The 22,027-nt window shown below is 33.8% G+C and overlaps 4 protein-coding genes across 4 annotated transcripts; 2 read left to right on the plus strand and 2 right to left on the minus strand.

The window, feature by feature from the left end:
- The first annotated feature begins 14 nt into the window (after positions 1-14).
- Br140 (bromodomain-containing protein 140) lies at positions 15-6,787 on the plus strand. The gene is made up of 8 exons (XM_071775339.1): positions 15-557; positions 1,660-1,936; positions 2,199-3,042; positions 3,145-3,447; positions 3,671-3,845; positions 3,979-4,394; positions 4,654-5,025; positions 5,439-6,787. Exons 1-8 carry the CDS (start codon positions 429-431, stop codon positions 5,617-5,619), a joined length of 2,697 nt encoding a protein of 898 aa, XP_071631440.1. The 5' UTR covers positions 15-428; the 3' UTR covers positions 5,620-6,787.
- Positions 6,788-7,654: 867 nt separating this feature from the next.
- On the minus strand, positions 7,655-10,666 carry Pyd3 (beta-ureidopropionase pyd3). The gene is made up of 6 exons (XM_071775344.1): positions 10,529-10,666; positions 9,784-9,964; positions 9,140-9,384; positions 8,637-9,025; positions 8,122-8,439; positions 7,655-7,751 (listed from the first exon to the last, which is right to left on the minus strand). The coding sequence occupies exons 2-6, from the start codon at positions 9,882-9,884 to the stop codon at positions 7,677-7,679; spliced, it is 1,128 nt and encodes a 375-aa protein (XP_071631445.1). The 5' UTR covers positions 9,885-9,964; positions 10,529-10,666; the 3' UTR covers positions 7,655-7,676.
- A 90-nt stretch (positions 10,667-10,756) lies between these two features.
- On the plus strand, positions 10,757-13,988 carry Yl-1 (Vacuolar protein sorting-associated protein YL-1). The gene is made up of 7 exons (XM_071775343.1): positions 10,757-10,918; positions 11,020-11,218; positions 11,284-11,495; positions 11,566-11,748; positions 11,962-12,178; positions 12,330-12,551; positions 12,665-13,988. Exons 2-7 carry the CDS (start codon positions 11,085-11,087, stop codon positions 12,894-12,896), a joined length of 1,200 nt encoding a protein of 399 aa, XP_071631444.1. The 5' UTR covers positions 10,757-10,918; positions 11,020-11,084; the 3' UTR covers positions 12,897-13,988.
- On the minus strand, positions 13,447-21,333 carry Rab11 (RAS oncogene family member Rab11). Its single transcript, XM_071775352.1, has 5 exons — positions 20,931-21,333; positions 18,472-18,667; positions 17,808-18,082; positions 16,904-17,060; positions 13,447-14,979 (listed from the first exon to the last, which is right to left on the minus strand). Exons 1-4 carry the CDS (start codon positions 20,968-20,970, stop codon positions 16,924-16,926), a joined length of 648 nt encoding a protein of 215 aa, XP_071631453.1. The 5' UTR covers positions 20,971-21,333; the 3' UTR covers positions 13,447-14,979; positions 16,904-16,923.
- Positions 21,334-22,027: the final 694 nt, after the last annotated feature.

The raw sequence follows: 22,027 nt of genomic DNA on the forward strand, positions 1-22,027 counted from the left end.
CTGAAGTTGGCAACCGCGTGACTCCCGGCACAGCCGCTCATCCGGCTTTATTTTATCGCGATCGTTCATTCAAATGTGGTTGAATGTGGTGAAGAAAGAGGTGGAGAGTTAGGAGTCCGCTGGGTAGAAAAAGAGGAGAAACCGCAACGACTCTCGTCGCCGTTTCTGCCGATTTTCACCCGACTGCTCGCGCGTTTTCCGTATGTACGCACGTGCGACATCGATTCCTCGCGGGTCACCGATGGAGAAGCGTCCTCCGTTTCTGCGTGCCGCCGATTGATCGTCGAACTCCAGGTTATCGTCGGCGTCCGCGCCGCGCGATGTTGCGCGCGGCAGGTTAACCGTAAACGGCACACGTTCGGTTCGTTGAATTACGTCGGTCGGCATCGGACAGTCAACACGCGACAGTTTGCACGATCGGAACGAGGATGAACACGCCGCAGTCGAACAAGAAGAATAAGAAGATCGGGAGGAACAGAATAGGGGTACTCAACGAGACCGCGAGTCCCACGAGCACGGAGACGCTCAGCAGCCAAGAGGCGGCGAAGTTTGTTTTGGTATGGGATAAGAGCGTTTGATCAACTTGTTTTTCAGGTCTCACAAGGATCGTGTACAATTTTCTCTTCGCTGTAACAAAAATTGAAAGTGTTGCTTTAATACCCGAAGGTATTAGGTTTTAGGTTTCGAGTTGAATGCGGATAATTAGTCCAAGGATTTTCTAGTGAATAAAACTTCAGAAGTGCAAGCTGGATGGAGTAAATCGATCAGTTTCAATTATTGTTTAGTTTACTATTTTAATTGTAAAAACATATGTATAGGGTTGGCCAATAAGTCCGTGCGGTTTTTTACTTATAAATTTTACTTTTAAAAACCGCACGGACTTAATGGCCAACCCAATATATTCTATTCTATGTTATTTTTTTTACAGCGGTGAAAAGGCATATGTCGCTGAATATTATATTTCTGTGTATTTTTAACATATTTTTAACAACACTGGTCAACAATTTTGACATACAAACTTGTATCCTATTTTATTTTTGAATTTTTCCGTGTTATTTACATGTAAATCAGACCAAATATAACTACGAAAAACATTATTAAGCTTTAGTTTAAGAAGCATAGATTATCTATACATAATAATAAAATATATATTTAAGAAATTAAAGACAAACTAAATTATTTTCTGAGAGTTCTTTTTTGTATCTGTCTTCTCCTTATTTATTAACTAAAATATAATTTGTTTCTTGAACAGATCTTGTCAGTCTAAGTTGTTTCAAAATGAGTGTTTTCACTTGGTTTGTCGCTTGTAGGCTACTTCTGAAGTATCCTTGGCTACAATTGAATATAGTCTGCTAATAGTAAAACTTTTTTTGTTATCTTTCTCATTGCCGATATATCTTGGTGAAAACACCCACGATACTTATTACTTGTATCTTATTTCTCATATTGTGCACCCATATTATTGATACAATTAGTGAAAACTGGAGGTAAGATTCAATTTTTATTGACATATTTGTTATTAGCATCACAAAATTAATAAGAATTGATTGCTTTGGTACAGGATACATTTTCATTGTTGACCGGTGCAATCTAAACAATACGACTATATTTATGGAATCAGCTGTGTTGATAATATGACATCTATCTCGATATTTAAAGGTAAACCCCATAGGAGAAGATGGAAATAAATCAATCAAGTTGGCTATCTCAGATGGAATTCCTATAATTTCCATGGATGCAAGTATGTCGGATGAAAAGTTGCAAAAAAATAACACAGCGTCACTGGAAAAGGAGAAGGAAGACAAGAACATTCTTAACTCTTTACCTATTGCCACAGTTAAGGAAATAGAAGGCTACGAGAATCAATTAGGAGAAGCTGATCCACTTCCAAATTCTTATATTAGATTTATGGAGCGCAGTGGCGAAGAACTTGATGGTAAAGCACATTTTCTGATTTGTATAATGTTAAAATAGTGTCATAATATTAAAATATTGCTTAATTATCATAATGTATTGCATCGCTTTCCAACATTATTAATATATGTATACTAAATATGTCTTTAATAGTCATATCTTACATATATATTAAATTGTAAATGTTATGTTAAACTCTTACGTTAATATGAACTTTTTTTTTATATATTGTTTATATATTGTTATTATATCATCTAAAAAAACATTTTAAATGTCATTTTAAGGAGAAGTAGAATATGACCTAGATGAGGAAGACACCGCATGGCTTTCTATCGTGAACGAAAGAAGATTGGCGTCTGGATTAACGCCTGCGTTAGAACCTGATACATTTGAGCTGTTGATGGACAGACTAGAGAAAGAGTCGTATTTTCAACAACAAAGTAACGGCGGCAGTGGCGTTGCTGCAGACGAAGACGCAGTCTGTTGCATTTGCATGGACGGAGAATGTCAGAATAGTAATGCAATCCTGTTCTGTGATATGTGTAATCTTGCTGTTCATCAAGATTGTTACGGTGTGCCGTACATACCTGAGGGCCAATGGTTGTGTAGAAGGTGTCTACAGAGTCCATCCAGGGCTGTAGATTGTGTCCTTTGTCCGAACAGAGGCGGCGCTTTCAAACAGACTGATCGTCCTGCGACGTGGGCTCACGTAGTATGCGCTCTATGGATACCAGAAGTAAGATTCGCTAACACAGTGTTTTTGGAGCCCATCGACAGTGTAGAGAGTATACCGCAAGCTCGTTGGAAGCTCACGTGTTCTGTATGTAAGCGCAAAGGTGCCGGCGCATGCATTCAGTGTCACAAGAGCAATTGTTACTCAGCATTCCATGTAACTTGTGCTCAGCAAGCTGGCCTATGCATGCGTATGAGAACAGTACAACCTGCTAACGGTGAACCGATGCTGGTGCAAAAGACAGCTTATTGCGAGACTCATACACCCGTCGATTATCAGCCTTCCACGAATCCTGTGGATGCGCGAAGGAGAGCAATAGCCAACAAGAAAAGTTCATCGGCACCTGTTATTTCTATTCCCACCATTCCACCTGAAAGGATCAGAGAAATTGCCAAGTAATAAAATTATTATTTTTATTTATACAGTTTGAACACATTCTGCATAATAAAACAATATTTTAATGGTTAAATTTATACATGTTGTCTTATTTTAATTAGTTTGGCGGAAGGAATACCAAAAAGAAGTCAATTGATACAACGTCTCATTGCTTATTGGACACTGAAGCGGCAATACAGAAATGGTGTTCCACTTCTTAGAAGATTGCAAAGTTCCCACCCACAATCTAGACCACCTCCGCTCGGAGAACATCCCTCTTCGCCGACGCATGATAGTGAATTGCGAGAAGAATTATATCGTCAGCTTAAATATTGGCAATGTTTACGTCAAGATTTGGAACGTGCGCGATTGCTATGTGAATTAGTACGGAAGCGCGAAAAATTAAAAAAAGAACTGTTCAAAGTGTTAGTATACTTGCGACAGATTTTGAATGATATTGATATATTTATTAATATAATCGGCATTAATATATTTTAAAAATATTAACTAATAAAATAGAATAATAGGAAACTGTGTAGATGCTTAAAAAATTTTTTGAATTAAATCTTTAAATTTTTTAGAATTTTACAATGCCAATTTATAATAAAATTTCCGAAAAATATTAACTTTGAGAAAAATTGATTACAGGAAAGAAAAGTGTTTATGGCTCAAATTGCGGCCATTGGACAGTGTTTTACGTACATTGTTAGAAGCTATGAAAGCGAAAGATGTAAATGATGTGTTTGGACAACCAGTCAATACCAAAGAAGTTCCGGATTATCTCGATATAGTGTCAAAACCCATGGATCTCTCTACTATGCAGGTAATTATAATTATTTTACATTGTGTTTATCCATATACTTATTAATTATATATTATTATACTTATTAAAGTATATTTTTTAATCACCTGATCGAAATATAATCTATAATTATTTGTTACATTTTTTATTACAGGCAAAATTAGAAAAGCAAGATTATGATTCCATCGCGGCGTTTGAAGCTGATTTCAATTTAATGGTGAAGAACTGCCTGGAATATAATCGGAAAGATACCATGTTTTATCGAGCAGGAATGAAAATGAAGGAACAAGGTGGAATCTTGATAGAACAGATTCGCAAAGATTATCCTGAGCTCGATCCGGCCTCTGAATCGGAACAAGTCGGTTCTAAATCTAGAAAAAGAGAGAGATCGAATCGTAATCGCGTGGAAACGGAATCGCAGTCCAGTGAGAAGGAGATTGGTGGAGGTGTAAACAGAAGAACAGCGGTGTTGTTCACTCGCAAAGCTAGAGCGCGTAATGCTAAAAGCGGCCAAATGTTTCTTACGGAGGATGATAAAAAGAAGCAAAGTGATAGTTTTAAAATATATAGGTAATCACCGCAATACAATGTAATCACGGTAGCTTCACACAATATATATAACTATATAAATGTTTATAACAAAATATACCTATGTATGTATAAAATATCTATAATGTAATTAAACGAAGCAAGAATACACATTATTTTCTGAATGATGCTTTTCTGGCTTATAATATACTAACAATATTCAAAATTTGCTCAAATTGCTACAAAAATTTGCTCAAATATTTGTGCCACAAAAAGTCGCATACACAATTAATATTTCTAGGAGTGGAGCAACGGATAGCGATATGGGTGAGGGAGAGAGCCAATCATCAAGCTGTAGTAGTTGCCCCACGAGTAGATCCACTACTCCTGGTCCAGAAGAGGAGAAGCAACGACAAGAGATTGCTGATACAAAAAAAGAAAATGAAACTAAACAAACGAGCACTGGTAGCGGGTTAGAAGCTTTGCAGCTCGTATGGGCTAAATGTCGTGGATATCCTTGGTATCCGGCCCTGATCATTGATCCTAGTACACCTCGGGGCACTATACATAAAGGGGTTCCAATACCAGCACCGCCTGATGATGTTCTGGCGCTTGCAGACAATTACAAGGAGCCAGTTTTTCTTGTACTTTTCTTTGACACAAAGCGCACATGGTAATGATCCTTAGTTAACGTAGGAACGCATGTTTTTGATCATAGATTTAGTGCACATTTCTTAATGAGTTAAAAAATGAATAATAAATTTAACTGCATCCGATTAACAAAAATTTGTCAAAAATTTTTTAAACTGATAACAACTTTTGATAGAAGAATAATTTCAGGTTTTAATAAGAAGTACCATTCTATTATATACATACAAATGTTTTATATGTATTTACATCATACACAAGTTTAGTACATAAAACATATGATACGATAAAATTATAAAATGCATGGAGAGATAATCTCGAAGCAGGAAAATACAAATTCTACAACTTTGCAAAAAAATTAATTTTTGTTTAATCATACAAAAGCAAACACATAATTTATTGAACAGTAAAAATATTCAATTTAATAATATTTTTCAGGCAATGGCTGCCAGGCGAGAAATTAGAAAAACTTGGAGTATCGCAGGAAGTTGACGAAGCGAAATTGATCGAATCGCGTAAACCTACGGATAGAAAAGCCGTAAAGAAAGCTTATCAAGATGCTTTACATTACCGCAAACAAACACATAACGCGGTATTAGACAATACGTCCACTGGATAAATGTTGTAAATATAATATATATATAGAATTAGAATATGATAAAATATGTAAGTAATCTGAAAAAACTTCTTAGTTAAATAACACAAGGCTGCAAATTTTGACTTTTTCTCTGCGTTCTGGAAAAGAACGGTGGTTTCTTATATAGTTTTTTTGTGGGCTGAATTTGAATCCGTAAGCAAAAATGTCCTATCACGTCAAGTTAGCGAGAAAAATGAAGTTAACTCCCCACTTCTTAAAAAACGTGATTTTGACCATTTTTGAAGATTCGTAACTGGCAAACCCGATATGTGAAAGACTTTTTAAATGTCTTAAATTAAAGTTTGAACATTGTAGTTTAATATGAGAATGTCAAATCTTTTAACGCAGGCACCATCAAACCTCAGGCGCATTTTGTAAGGATACGCTTCGAGCGCACGCGTACGTGCCTTCTTTTGATGAGCGTATCCCCATCTTTCAGGTGGGCCGGCTTTTCATTCTAGTATCTGACGAGGATTTTCTGGAGGTTTAATTGATTTTTTGCGTATATAACTTGGCGAAAGGATCTATGAGCGTATGACGTTTCTTTTATATTTTCCAACAGAAGCAATCATTGTTTACACAAATAAAATAAATAATTTTTTACAAAGTATGATGTTTTATTTCTATGTATTAAATTCTATTGAAAATTTTACTTTTTACAATGATTTTGCAGAGGTCTGGAATAAACCGTACACCAACCTTTAAAAATAAAGCACCTAAGGTTTGAGTGTGTCTAAAAAATTTGATATTCTCATATTAAAGTACAATGTTTAAGTTTTAATTTAAGACATATTAAAAGTCTTTTGCACATTGAGTTTGTCAGCTAACGAATCTTGAAAAACGATGTAAAACGCGTTTTTAAGAGACTTTAACTCCATTTTTCTCGCAATACTGACGTGATAGGACACTTTTGCTTACGGATTCGGATTCAGCGCACATAAAACTATAAGAAATCACCGTTCGCAAAATCACGCAGACTTGTGTAATTTATGAATTAGGTAATATATTATATTAAAATATATTATATCTTATATATATAGGTAATATTTAATATACAGGATAATAATATATAAGAAACTAATGATACAACTGTGTAATTGATACAGTAATCTTTCTTGTAAAATATATATACAGAATATTGCAAATCTAATTGATTTGATAATTGATTTGAATACTGAGTCCACATAATAATAGTACCAATATTTCTGAGAAATTATATTTATATGAATATTTCTATCAATTATTGTTTTAAAATTTCGTTATTGTATAAAATCAAAAAACAATTGTACATATAATTGGTACTTTTTATATAATTTTTAATCTTTGATTTTATTTGAAATTCATACTAAATTAATGCTATATTTTCTTAATAACCAATATTTGACATTTTTACAAAAAAAACTGCAAAATGTATTTCAACATTGTACAATATAAAAAGTTTTAATTTGTAGAGATATTAATGTAAATCATTATATTAATTTACCAAAGCAGAGAAGGCTCGTCTGAGGGTAGATTTTAAATATCAATATTGTATAAAATGCTATTACATAATTTATTAAAGTTTTTAGATCGATCTAAATTTTATACAAAATTTGCAGGTTTGATAATTTATATAAAATTGGCAAATCTTACTACATTTTACAACAAAGTGAAATAGTGAAATTGTAATTTTCTTTTGATGCAATTTATGTTTATATGAATTTTGTTGTAACAGATGCGTGGAACAAATAAATCATTTATGTTATGGAAAAATATAAAGTTTTTTTATAAACCTCAGAAAACTCAATGCGTCAATAGATATATTTTAAACCTCAGATAGGTACTGTATCCGGAGTGCAAAGTGTATTATAGAATTAAATTTTATTCTTGAAAATATAAATATTGATTGCACATTTAATGGCGATATACGTATATAATATACAAATACATTTGATTATCAAAATTTTTAAAATTTAAGCTTATATGTAATTTTAATTATATAACTTTTTAATTATAAACTTCGTAAAATTTGCATTGGTAAAATTGTTTTTTTTTTTTTTTTAATCTTGTTTACCATCCCGCTTTGAAACATATTCAGCAAGTTCTTTAGCATACATGTCGAGTCTTTGGGTCATCTGAAAAAATTCATAAGACAGAATAAATATAGTAGAATTTACATATTTCTTAAATGTATTTATATCATAGTTTTGGAGGTAATGGAGAATTTGTGAAATATATTCGATAAGGTATACTTATTATCGATTATATTTCAATAAAAGGCATTCAAATTTCTTTTTTCATTTCAGATAATTCACATTTTCAAACAAATGTACAAATTTTTATTATGTGAACTAATTCTCTCCTCCCTCTCTCCGCTCATTAAATATCTACGGTATTTATTAAATGCTTTCTTGAATCACAAGTTAATGTAATAACAAACTTAGTGCTACTATAATTTTATATATTCTATGTACGATGAATAATCAGAAAATGTGAAATACTTACTCTAAATACCCACGTATCTTTCATGTGTCGACACATGTTGAGGTCCAATTCTCCAACGAGCAGTCCATCTTTGTGCCGACTTAGACCTGGAGTTCGCGAGCCATCGGGGGCGGTAATATAACTAGAGCCATAAAAGTGTCCAAAATCGTTATGCGCTGGTTTTCCATCGCCAGAGGTAAATTCATTTGCGAAACGCTCGGTTCCTACGCGATTGATAGCGCATGTGTAATAACTATTTGCTATCGCGGCGCATCTTGCTTCGATTGGCCATAAATGTTCCGATAATTTGTCAATAGTTGCGTTTGGATTAAAAACGATCTGAAAAAATGTAAAGGAGATTATATGATTGAGAAACTTCGGATAAGATATTAATTAAATTGTGAATTAAATTGTGAAAGATGTGAAAGAAAGAATTCTTCCGCAAAAGAAAATTGACTTCAAATTTTATGAGAAATAGACGTTGCACGTCGAATTTGTGGCCGTACATGTAGAAACGTCTATGATCTGTGACTCACCTCCGCCCCATTCAACCCAAACATCAACCAGTTCAATGGATGATGGCGCCCGTAACATATGTTAATCGCGATGCGCCCAAAACAGGTGTCAAATACTGGGTGGCCTGTGTTGCCCTCCATGTAGTAGGTAGATTCGTTAAAATCTCCATTACGGGGAATATGATTCTTCCTATGTTTACCAAGGACTGTACCATCGGTGTTGATCACCACGCAGGTGTTCCAGATGGTATCGCCGTCAGTAGAATCTCTCTCCAAAATCGGCGATATTATTACCATGTTGTATTCCTTAGCGAAATTAGACAAAAACTGGGTCGTGACCCCAGTCTCGGCATCCTCAGCAAACTCACACCACGGATACTTTTCCCTCGTGCAAAAAGCGAACGGCATAGCTGTGATGATCGCACAGATTGATTATTACGCAAATTTACATATAACAAAACTATTATAATACTATATATGTATACACACAACTATGTATATCATATATAATGAATCTCACGTACTCCATGCTTCTTGGAAACATAAAATGTTAACTTGACGTTGAGCTGCTTGCACAATATATGTTCCAATTTTCTTATGTATTTCATCTCGTTGAACTTGAACTGTTTCCCATGTTGCTGCTTTTATGCAGTGTTGTATCAGTCCAACGCGAACTAGACGTGGGGGACGAAGCTGTTCTTTGATCTTACTAACCATCTGCCATCCTCTTATTTGAAAATGCTCATCTTCCCAATTTATATCTAATGGTCTAAGAATAATATATATAAATGTCTCACTTGTACTTGTAGGATTAATTGATAGAATTTATGTTGTGCATATAGATTTAACTCTGTTTTTCAAAACTATATATTTATATATCTTATTAAGAACTTTGCATTATATAGTTTTTGTATTTAAGTACATATTCCATATACGCAATGTATAATTATTCATTGAACAAATTACGACAATTAGATACAAGTTATTGAGCTGCTATCGATATTGCAATCAAAACAGATATAAAATGAAAACTGTAAAACGGAAATATATGCCTTTATTTCTGCTCATAAAGTTTCATGTGACCAAGTGAAGTATTCTTATATAAATTACATATACATAGAAAGAAAATTTATTGTATAAATATATTTTGTGATATATAAATTCTTACTTAGATGAGTTTCCATATAAAATATGTTTAACTTTAGCCAATTTTTCCTTTGGTATATATTTTTCTAAAATTTCTTCCACAGTTTCCTGAGTTTCCTCCATGATTGCTATCTGTTGCCTTGCTTCTCGACTGAATAATCTTGAAGCTCGAAGTTCAGCAAATGTGATAGCACCTCTCCCCACTGTCAAAATGCAAAGCAACAGCAAACATGAGATTAGACAACACAGGAGAAAAAGATAGATATAGGCATATGAGAAGTCCTAACACCATTACGTGATATTTATGTTCATTTTAGATATTATCACGTCACAACACATAACATGACATTAATATATGTTATAAGCACGTATTATAATATTATTGTTGTATCATGTTAATAGCAAAGCAAAGTCGTTTTATTCAAATTTGTTTTACTCATCATATTAAATGTAAATATGTACAAATATATGCATTTAATTAATATAGATGCATATTGCATTAGAAAATATTCATAATTACAGACACAATTTTATTACCTATATATAATGGAAAGATATATTTTTTCCTGTAGAATCAAAATCTATATCAATCTAAATTAAATAGAAACTTGTCATGCATCGCAGATTGTTAACTTCATAGTACATAAGGCAATACGTTTATTATGTACAGTTGTAATTTGTTACAATGTAAAGCTACAATTTTTGATTGTGCGGAATTGAGCATCAATTGAGGAACAATTTATCGCATAATAGCGTAAAATACATACGTAATTTTTATAAAGCACAATCGTGGCGCACGATTATCTTATCTGTACGGTCGTGTCAACCAGTCAAACCAGTGCAAACATATCAAATCACATAACGTAACGGAAAAATACAATCGAGAATCTCAAAATTTACATTTGCCATCATAAGATGGCAGAAATGTCGGATCCATTTGACAGCTGACCACGGTATACCATATTACGATAATGCAGTTTGGCTTCCACATGTTTGTATTGTTTGTAAGCAAGTTGATAGCTGCGTCAAGTAACAGGCAAATTCTAGGAGCAAATTATTCGTGAACTCTTTAAAGCGTGATAAAACAATATTTACGTTGTCTGTGAGCTTGGCGAGATAAAGACTCGGAAGTAGAACGGAATATTCCAAGACTGAAGGTTCTAATCTAAATATAACCTTACTTAGCGGAGTATTAAGAATGATTTGTCATCAATAAAACTGTGTTCTAATAATTTTGCATTTTGCTCTTTTCTCTCAGGTAAGACGTAATTAGATAACGTATCAGTTGTATTGAAAGTTGCTAGTCCAGAAAGTTTCCCAACGATGGCTGCGACGAGAGAAAAGCGTGCGAATGCTGGCAATAAAATGGCAAGATTGTTGAATGAGGAGGAGGAAGATGATTTCTATAAAACTACATACGGTGGCTTCGATGAAGTGGAACAGGATCACGATTACATGTTTGTGGTCTCCATAGTGCTACCATAATGAAAACTCACAAGGTATATAAATGTCTGAATTTTAGGGAAGAAGATGAAGCGGAGGACGAAGTGGATTCGGACTTTAGCATTGATGAGAATGATGAGCCGGTATCCGATACCGAGCAAGAGGGGCCGAAAAAGAAACGCAGATTAGTGACGAAAGCGTATAAGGAGCCTAAACCTGCTGCGCAATCAACGCCCAGAGAAAGGAAGATAAAACAATCGAAACCAGATAAGATTTTCATAGACGGCATAGGTAACGCGAATACTTCAGCATGAATTACATGTTTTCTTCCAAAATGTTTGGCCGTAACGATCTTGTGCAGAGAGAAAATCAATACGCCGCTCTACCGCCGCAAAGTCGGCAGCTACGCAGAAACGCTTGCGTGAGAGAAACGAGGATCAGAGGCGGAAGATAAAAGTTGTAAAGCATGATATATGGAAACCCACTCAGGAGGAATTACTAGAAGAAGCGTTGCAAACAGAGGAACTTAATGTGAAATCGTTGGGTATGTATATAAAATGAGTTTATATCTAACAAGATTTTTTATTCAGGCACTTTTGGTTTCTCTGACTAAGAATGGAAAATACAAATTAAATGGAAAAACTAAAAATGAGTTTAAAACAATGTATCAAAATCATATTCCTAAAGAATAAAAAAAATTTCAAAAATGTTAAGAATGTACCTTTAAAACATAGCTACGATTTTTTTACATTTGCAGAAAAATATCAGAAACTAGAAAATGAAAAAAAGACCACGAGAACTGTGAGAAAGACACATACTGGACCGATGATTAGGTATCAATCAGTGTCGATGCCAGTCATGGTATTATCTGAGACACGCGTGGATGAAGATGAAAAAATCAATGTTGAATGTGATGATGAGAAAACAGGAAATTCTAATAACCCAGGTTCTGACAGCTCTCCAAAAGAAGGAAGGTATATATTTCATTTATTTTTTCTAATTAAAACAATGTTTTTGTCAATGTTAAAATATAACAGGATATAAAGAAGAGAAAACCTCTAAAATAAATGTTTAAAGTATACTGGATTTAATATTTTTTAACCCTATTTATTTAATATATTTCAGCGAAACAGAGTCAAAAACAGATGGGAAAGACGATAACAGGGAAGAATCTGCGGATACAGCTGTCTCTGCGCCCACTAAAGAAAAAGATATTCATGCCGAAGAAACCGGGACATTTTATGAACGGACGTTTATTACTTTTGAAAACGAGCAATCGTACCTAGACGTATTTAAGAAATCGACACAACAAAGGCCGCCGTTGAAGCCTCTATGTGCAATCACACGGTAAAAAAATATTTAAAGTTATTGTTAAAGTTGCCTATCTGCATTTTGCTATTTGTGAACAAATGATATAATCTAGCATTTAAAAAAAAATTAAATTTGGATTGTTTTGTTAGATTGCCTGCTAAGTATCTGGATCCTATGACACAATTACCGTATAAAAATGTACAGACTTTTCGATTGCTTCGAGAAGCTTATTATCAGCAGTTAGAAGGTCGGACTGATCTTAACGATGCCTCTCAAAGTCCAGAATTATCGCGATGGCTTGAATGGCGACAGAAAAATCATAGTAATTCTCAGAGAAATACTATTCGTCTGGAGTCAGCATCTTTACCTGTATCTTCATAATCTTCTTTTCCTACTTGTAAGTAGGAATGTAGGATTAAAAATAGCCGGTTTTTTTGTTATTCCCACGACCTACTATAAATTAAATTTTTACTATGTATTTATAATAAAGCGCAATATAATTATCTTCTAGACATTTTATAAAGATAATTTCATGCACGGTATCCTTGTAATACTAATTGTAATATATAAATTATGACGCTATAATTTATAACAAGCTTTAAACAAGTTATAAATTATAAGAATAAATATTTTGTATATATATAGAAATATCTCTCATATATTATAGTTTTATAATTGAGAACATTTTATGCACTATGATTAAATAATTTCAGCGATTATTAGTACTATACAATGTTATATATTGCACAAAACAATCATATTTATAAAACATGTTTGTTTCAATTAGTTCTTTTTTTACATCCGGTAACAGATTGTATTCCATAAGGAGCTAGTAATTAATTCTATCATGTAAATGTGTTGTCACAGCGTAAAAATAGGGAGGCATATCACTTACAAGCACTTGTGGATACATTCATTATAATCATTCGTCTTAAAAGCAAGTTTGGTATTTTATTAATAAAATAACGAAATACAAGACATTATTAATAATCTATATCGTTATAGATATAATATCCTTTTTGTATTCAACTGAGGATGAAACAATCTTATATCTTAAATCATATTTTTCAGCTGTGTATATATATAAAATTTATTCTACTTAGTTTAAAGGAAATTATAATTTGCCTTTCCTAAGTTTTGTAGCTTGTGATCTAAGGATACATAATAAATCAAAAATATCTGTAGAAAACTATGGTCACTTTGACATTGCTTATACACATTAGTTCTGAGTTTCGTGTTATCCGTGTATCTGTGTCTGTGTGCGTGAGTGTATGTATGTATGTAAGTCCATAACAAAGTAATAAGCCTGCTATATCAAATGGTAATTATACTTGTAATCTTACCATTTTTAAGATTGCTTCGAGAAACAACGCATTATTTCTCATTTCTTACAATGGATATATATATATACAATGGATATATATATATATATATATCGCGATAATATAAATTATGCGTACTCTATATAAATCAGGTTAAACGCACGCACGATGCACTATAATTATCTTTCATTAATTATCTTGCTTTTTTTAAAATAATCTTCCTAAAGATTATTATAAGTGATAAATTTCAAACCGTTGATTTTTCATGTAATTCGTCGAGAAATAGACACTCCGATTTGTCAACACCTTACTCACTCTCTATTTTATTTAGGATACAATAAAAGCTCGTGAGACGATAACGTATCATACATATTACAGCCACACAGAAAGCAACATCTCTTGGAGTTTTGAAAAACGCCTACTATACAGCTTTGTTCGTAATTGTTCTTATATAATTTTATCCGGTAAGAAGTTTGGAAAGATTCATGTAAAAATAAAGTAATCCCGAAGCATGTAGTGCCCAAGCTTGTATAGACTAGTACTATTATTTACGAAGAGCCGAGAGTGAGCAACGAGAAAGGACTATCTCAAGTTAGCTGTTTCCACCGCTTTTTCATCATTCGCCATGTAAGCCCATTAGCTATATATTTGTTTTCTTCTATGCAGTGCATGATAGTACTTATTCACGATACTTCATTGCATATACGATCATAAACTGTTCACATACTCACGATCACGCTACGCGTTAAGAAGAGTCGTATATGTATGTATTACAAAGAAGCAGTAATATAACATTTATTTATATTATAACATAATTTATATCGTGACAGATAGAGAGACAAACAGAGAGAGTAAAGATGATCTTTTTTTTCGCGAAATGGTGCACATATATGCGCGCTTACAGCATCATACAATCTTTTTTTTTTTGTCACTTATCCTTACTTGATTATTTCTACGAACATGTAATGCATACTCGTATATGGATTGATGGATGTCCTCTCTCGCATTGGTAAGGATAAAATCTCCTTTAACATATGAGATTACATGCTTGCGCACATAGTCTTAACTCTCGTTCTGTTATGCACCTGTTATATCTACCGCCAACTAGTACTCCCACTTTTTTCCCCTCCGTATGACTGCTTCTGTAAAATAAAATTATAGTCTTTATAGCTACAAGCAATAAATATTTGAAAGTGCACTTAGTAAATAGCGATTAATTGTTTCGTGATTGAATTATTATACATTTGGTTTTAATAAATATATAATAAACGATATTATATAAATAGAATTATGAAATGAACCTAACAGAAATATATGTATATATATTCTGAGATATACAAAACTCTATTACTCGAATATAGACTCGAATTACTAGCATACCTTTTTCATATTTATAATATATTTCATATATCTCTTCAAACATTTTAGATAAATGAGTGTCAATGTAGTATCTATTGAAGTATAAGAAATAATTCACTTAATTAAAATAATACTATGCATGTATTATAAGATTATAAATTTTCAAAAAGTTTAGAAATTATCTGTATAATAATAAGTAGTTAAGCTTACAATATATTCAATACTTCACATAATAGCATAATATCGAAATCTCTGAAGAAACTTCTTTAGTAGAAAAATTCACATATGGAACATAAAGCAATGATTCTGAAGGATTATGGATATATGGCTGCCTAAACGTTAGAAGAAAACAAAAAAAATTTACAAGCAATATAAATAATAAATCTGTTTTTTTGTCGCACTCTATATTTAAGATGAGAATGTATGCTCATTATTTGTACGAAAAAAATAAAAGAATTAAGTATAGAATGCTTACAAAGATACTTAAATAGCTAATATTGTGAATTCATATAGATGCGGTTCTTAAAACGTACAAAACCTATAAAATATTACATAATTCCGTAATTATTCGGAATCACATCCACGCTTACGTAAACTTTCTTTACGATGACGTCAGAGATCGTCTAGATTATACCACACATGAGTCATCTTATCGATGCTCAACATCAATTTTCATCGAATTTTTTCTCTATTTTATTATTACCAAATATGTTATTAAGGGGGATTAAAATTATTTCATATTAAAGATTAAAAAAGTATGTAAAAAATTTCTAAAATTGATGAAGTAGAAAAAATTAGTTTAATAAATGCACCAAAAATATTCCAGCTTATTTAGATATTTTGAAATGTTTAATAGTTTAAAAGCAAGCTATATGATTACAAATAATTTCAACATGTTCAGTGATATATATTTATTGTTGGACACACAAATATCGTTAAAATTTTTATCGCCTGTTTCTGACTATTATAAAGCATTTTATCTAACTGTATAAAATATCCGAAAGCCACTGGATGTCCTTTTAATCACAAATTCTTTAGCCAATTCGAAATCGATGTTTCCTCCGTAAAAAAATCGAGAGAAATCCTTAATTATCGTGATTCCAGTTTTTAATTAGTTTCATTATTCATTTAATTTTGATACTTAATTCGCGAAGTGTCTTTTACTTTCAATCGTTAATTATTCGAAAAATATTGATTCGACATATCCGTTGAGAAAATGTCAACTTTGAATTGAGAGATAAAGGACATCTAGTTGTTTTAAAACATCCTGTATAAATTATGCAATCTGCAATACAATTTGTTTCCTTTGAAGGCAATAACAAACTTAAATATTTTAATTATTTAAGTAGAAAATTGAATATGTATAAATGACTCTATAGTTATATGTACAGGAATAAACAAGTCAATATTTCAATATGGTTTTGTAACAATGTATAGAACAAAAATTATTGGAATGAAAGAAACGTGATGGAAGTGTCTTTAGTAATATTTAATTTTGATATATGTTAAAATTAACTCAATTTACAATCAAGTTAACATTAATAATAAACTAACCACAGTTTTCTTATATTAAATCTATCCTATTATACAAATGATCATTCCAGAAACTTTTTACTGCATCATAAATGAAATTTGTTTTCATTAGAAATTAGATATTATCCCCAACTGTACTTCCGTGATATTCATACTGTATATACGTGTACACACATTTTAAGCAACAAGGTGAGTCACTGGCAGCACTGCTTACGCATTCCCTCGGCATTCATCGTTGGTTTGACTTCAATTTGTTCTACATTCTGTGGCCGGATTGTATCACCTTCAGGTGGATCTCGTATCTGTTTTTGCGATACGATTCTGTATATTTCTGTAAAGACAACAAGTTTTGTTGAGACAATAAAATATGCCACGTGCAATTTTAATTTAATTTAGCATACAATAAATAATCTCCACTTTTATATAAAGACAAAGCCTTTCAATGATCTCAATAAAATATAATATATATTAGATATTGAAAAAATATTTATAGTATTATATTACAATATTTTGAAGTAAATATTATATGTATATACACAATTTCAATTCTATTGTAGTATTGCAATTTGCACTGTCACGAAATAAAAGAATTTATACAGAGTTAGACAATTTTATTAATATATTGATGGAATTTTTCATGAAATAATGGAATGAATCTCATGTAATAATAAAAGTAAATTCTATATCTATGGTACTAAAAAACACAACATATAGTACAACACATATATCAATAACTGTAAGAAAGTACTGATAAGTGATAACTGTTTTCATGGAAACAGACACCAAAACATATTATATTAGCTATTACAGTTCTAATATGATTTTAATTCCAATATTTAATAATCAATTCAGTAACTGCTAATTTCATATGACATCATTGGATAATGTTTTGTAGGAGCAATTGACTCATAGACTCGGCCGACCGAGTTTGATCCTGACCCTCACCCCATATATGTATGCCTCGATTTATAGGATGGATTAAAAAGTCAAAAAGTTTTGAGCGAAAGAATATGAGATGATTGTTTCGGGAATAATAAATTCTAATATATATAACAGTATCGTTGAAGAGATCTATTACCTGTTAATATGTTTTGAAACGCTGTCTCAACGTTAGTAGAATCTAAAGCGGATGTTTCAATGAAAGACAAGCCGTTCCTCTCAGCAAACGCTTTAGCCTCATCAGTTGGAACAGCACGCAGATGCCTTAAGTCCGACTTATTTCCCACTAACATGATCACAATATTCTGATCGGCATGGTCCCGTAATTCTCGTAACCATCTTTCTACATTTTCATACGTCAGGTGTTTCGCAATATCATACACGAGTAGTGCACCAACTGCTCCGCGGTAATATCTAGTAATTAGAAAAATATTATTGATATGTATGTCATATATCTTTATGGCAAATGTTAACTTTATGTGAAGTAAGTTTCTTTTTAACTCTTTTACTCGCATATATTTTTATAGTCTCTATTCTCTTAATTGTAAATAAATATTCAAATATAATAATAATAATAAGTAACAACCTGCAAAATTCAACTTTCACTATTAAAAAATCAAAGATTCAATAATATTCTATTATTCAATTTAAAGAACAATAATTTTTTCATTTTTTGGCTGCTCAATATTTTTATTTATATATAAAAGCAATTATTTACAGGACTTAATGATATTACTTGAAATAATTCGTGATAAATAAGCTATTATTTTTGAACTTTTTGCTAACAAATGTGTGAAACTTACGCAGAGGTAATCGCACGATAGCGCTCTTGTCCAGCTGTATCCCAAATTTGGGCTTTAATGGTTTTACCATCTACTTGTATACTGCGCGTTGCAAATTCGACTCCGATGGTAGACTTCGACTCCAAATTGAATTCATTTCTTGTAAATCGGGATAGGAGATTACTTTTTCCTACTCCAGAATCCCCAATGAGGACAACTGAAAAGACAAAAAGAATCAATTAGACAAATGTTTAGCAACAATTTAATTTTGGGATTAACAGGGTCATTTAACAAATGAGAAATGGAAAAAGATACATTTTATAATAGTTATTGTATTTTTCTATTTCTCTCTTTCTCTCTCCCTCCTTCTCTCATCTCAGGTACCTAGTATCAGATCACATATCAAACTTGACTGCAACTGCTCCGAGCAGCTGATATATTAAATTCCTATCATTATTATCTAAAGATAATAACAATTAGGAATTTTGAGTGTTTTAAATTATCCTCGAACGCGCAACTAAGATAAAATATAAATTTTATATTACAAAACCATTCATATATTATTTTTTTAAAATACCTCAATTGTATATAATCTCAATCTTGCCCAAGTAGATGTATATATGTTGAAAAAATTAAATCTGTTTCAAAGTCAATAATTATAATATCATCAAAACATTCCCTAAGATCAAATTTCTATCATCATCCAAATTTCATAATTAAAATGATCAATTATTGTAGCTGCATTCCGATATTTACTGTCAGCAACTGTCACTACTAAAAATCTATAGTATACATGATGTAAAATATAGAAAAATATATAGATTTTCAGTACTGACAGTGAATATTGGAATGCAGCCTTTATAATAGGTACCATGAATGTTAAATAGCTATAAAGGTAATGCTTCTTAATGACCACTGCATAAAGCTCTTTTATCTGTAAAACTGAAAAAGTTGTGTCATGTATCAGTGAATCAGTGCCACATGTCATGATCATGTATAGCATACATGAACAACATGTATGCGTACTCTTTGCATAAATCGCTATTCAGACGCAAAACTTGGGAAATAAAGCACAGCAAGGATTTCATTGATCCCCCTCATTCTACATCTGCTCTCTTCGCTCTTCCCAAAGTAAGAAATATAAACACAGTGTATATGTATTCGTACACGAGTATATCACGTTTACATATAACTTTCTCATTTGTCTAAAGTCAAATTTATAATAAAATTAATCAATTACTTTGACAAGACAATTCAGGAGAAAATTTCGCCACACAACTCTCTCTGACTCCTGTCTTAAAAATTACATGTATAAAATTGATTCTGTGGACGAATCACACTTATTAAAAAAGATATACGAATAAAAAGAAAGATATGATTAGCCCAACTTATCAGCCTGCTACAATACTGCGTAGTCAGATCAGGGGACAGTGACAGGGACCAAATATATGACTACTAATATATCTTTATTAAGTTAGGGGTCAAGATCGGCCAAATTGATGGAAGCGTCCCATGAAACGATACTACACAATGATGCTAAAATAACCGAACAAATCTGCAAAGCTCCAAACTCTGCGATCAACTGATTAACGTAATTGATCAACATTAATTGTCGCAAAAAAAAAAAGATAAAATCAACAAAGAACAAGGTAAACTGCGTTTCGATATTCACTGTCAGCGCTGACGATCTATAGTATACGTGACGTAAACTATAGATTTTCAGTACTGGCATGTAGTGAATATCGAGACGTAGCCGTAGTAGATACGACAGCTGACGATAGAGAACTGACGATAGCTTTTATAGTAATTTGCTCTCTCGCTCTCTCTATCCCCCCCCTTCCGTTTCACGAAAGTGCAGATGATGCGGAATGACAAGGCCAAAAGAAATTTCATGTATGCCACAGGCACACGAACGAATACATCCGTACGACGGACATACAATCGGCATAGCGGATGTAACATCGCGTATATTCGATACGTGTATATATCGTGTCCAATTACATGCGTAATGTACAAATCGCGGGCGTTTTTCGCGACGCAGGGAAAGAGCCCAAAGAGGGAGCGGGACAGGCAGGAGAGTACGGCAAGGGGGAAGGGGTGAGGAGAGGAGGACGACCGGAATCGGCGACGGCGAGCCGTCGACCAGGAAGTCGCCTCAAGGAATCGCAGCGGGACGCTCTTTCCCCCCCGTCGCGGAGAACGGATTAGCCTCCGCGATGGTGGGTCATCGTTTCTGATGTCATCGCGCGCGCAGGCGGCCGTGGACGATCGTCGACATTCACGAAACCGACGTTTACGGCGGTCATCGTCGCCACGGCGGTGGAAAACGGCAGCGGAAAACCTCGTCGATCGCGGGGACCGTCTCTCGAGAAACGTGAAAAAAGAAAAAAGATATCGGAGTCACACTGTACGAGAGGAAGACAGAGATGGCGGGAGGGAGGGAGGGTGTGAGAAAGAGAGAGAGAAGCTTGGCGATTTACCTTTAAATAAATAATCGTACTCGTCGTCCCGAGTGCCCATCTCGACCGCAGCAAGCAACAAGCACCTCTGAGCGAGCCGACGTCGGTTACCCCCGGGGTCGGAACCGCGCTACTGCGACGACGTATGGCTTATATACAAAGGGCAGAGAGGAGGCCGAGGAGCCGCCGATTGGCTCCTGAGTCCCGTGGGTTGCTCTCTGCTGCTGCTCTCTCGCTTCCCTTCTCGGTTCCCGTCACGGGATGCACGCAACGCGAGGGCGGGCAGGGATCCGGCCGTCGGCTCGCGAACGATAACGGGGGAACGTAGACAAGGGGAACCGTAGGCGGTGCGGGCGCGCGAGAGCGATCGGCGACGGCGATACAATTATTTTCGTTCTTTCAATTTAACTGTACAATATGGCCTCCTTTCTACACGCCCCTCCAGGGCCGGACGGGTCGGCGCACGCGCGGGCACGCGCGCATGCGCGCGCGCCCGCGCGGCTGCTTGAAAACGGATTTCGCGGCCGGGGGACGCGCCCCTGGCGAAAACGTATGTGTACATACGCGCGAGAATCGAGGGGGGAAAATGGGGCCGATTCGCTTTGATCGTAGATCGTACCCTCCACATTGCGGTTCCCTTCTTTTTGTCAGCTTCATTAACACGTTTTTGTTCGTTGAATCGTGACCAATGTCCAACGACCGATTTCGCAGGGCCAATCGAAATCGAAGATTTCGCAAGTCGTTGAAGGATTTGTTCCGACGATTTATGCACGCGAAACTCCATCTATGATAACTTTTGCTTCCTAGAATTTCGCGAAGGTTTATCGTCGTCGATAAGATATTGGACGAAGATAAGACAGCAGATGTCAATTGCGCAAATAATACAAACAATTCGATTAAGCAATAAAAGGCTTATAACATTTTATATTTTGAATTTACGACTCTTTTTGATGATGATTTTTGGAAAGCTCACAATTTACTGGTAATTTAACTCAAATTTAATTAGAGTAGAATGCGCATGTATAATTTTCTCTGTCTATATCGGAATAATGTCAGCGTATTACATTTCAATTAATCGATAATCATTATATTTTCCACAGCAATGAAATAAAATGAGA

Source organism: Temnothorax longispinosus, chromosome 4 (assembly GCF_030848805.1).
Source record: "Temnothorax longispinosus isolate EJ_2023e chromosome 4, Tlon_JGU_v1, whole genome shotgun sequence".
NCBI lineage: Eukaryota > Metazoa > Arthropoda > Insecta > Hymenoptera > Formicidae > Temnothorax > Temnothorax longispinosus.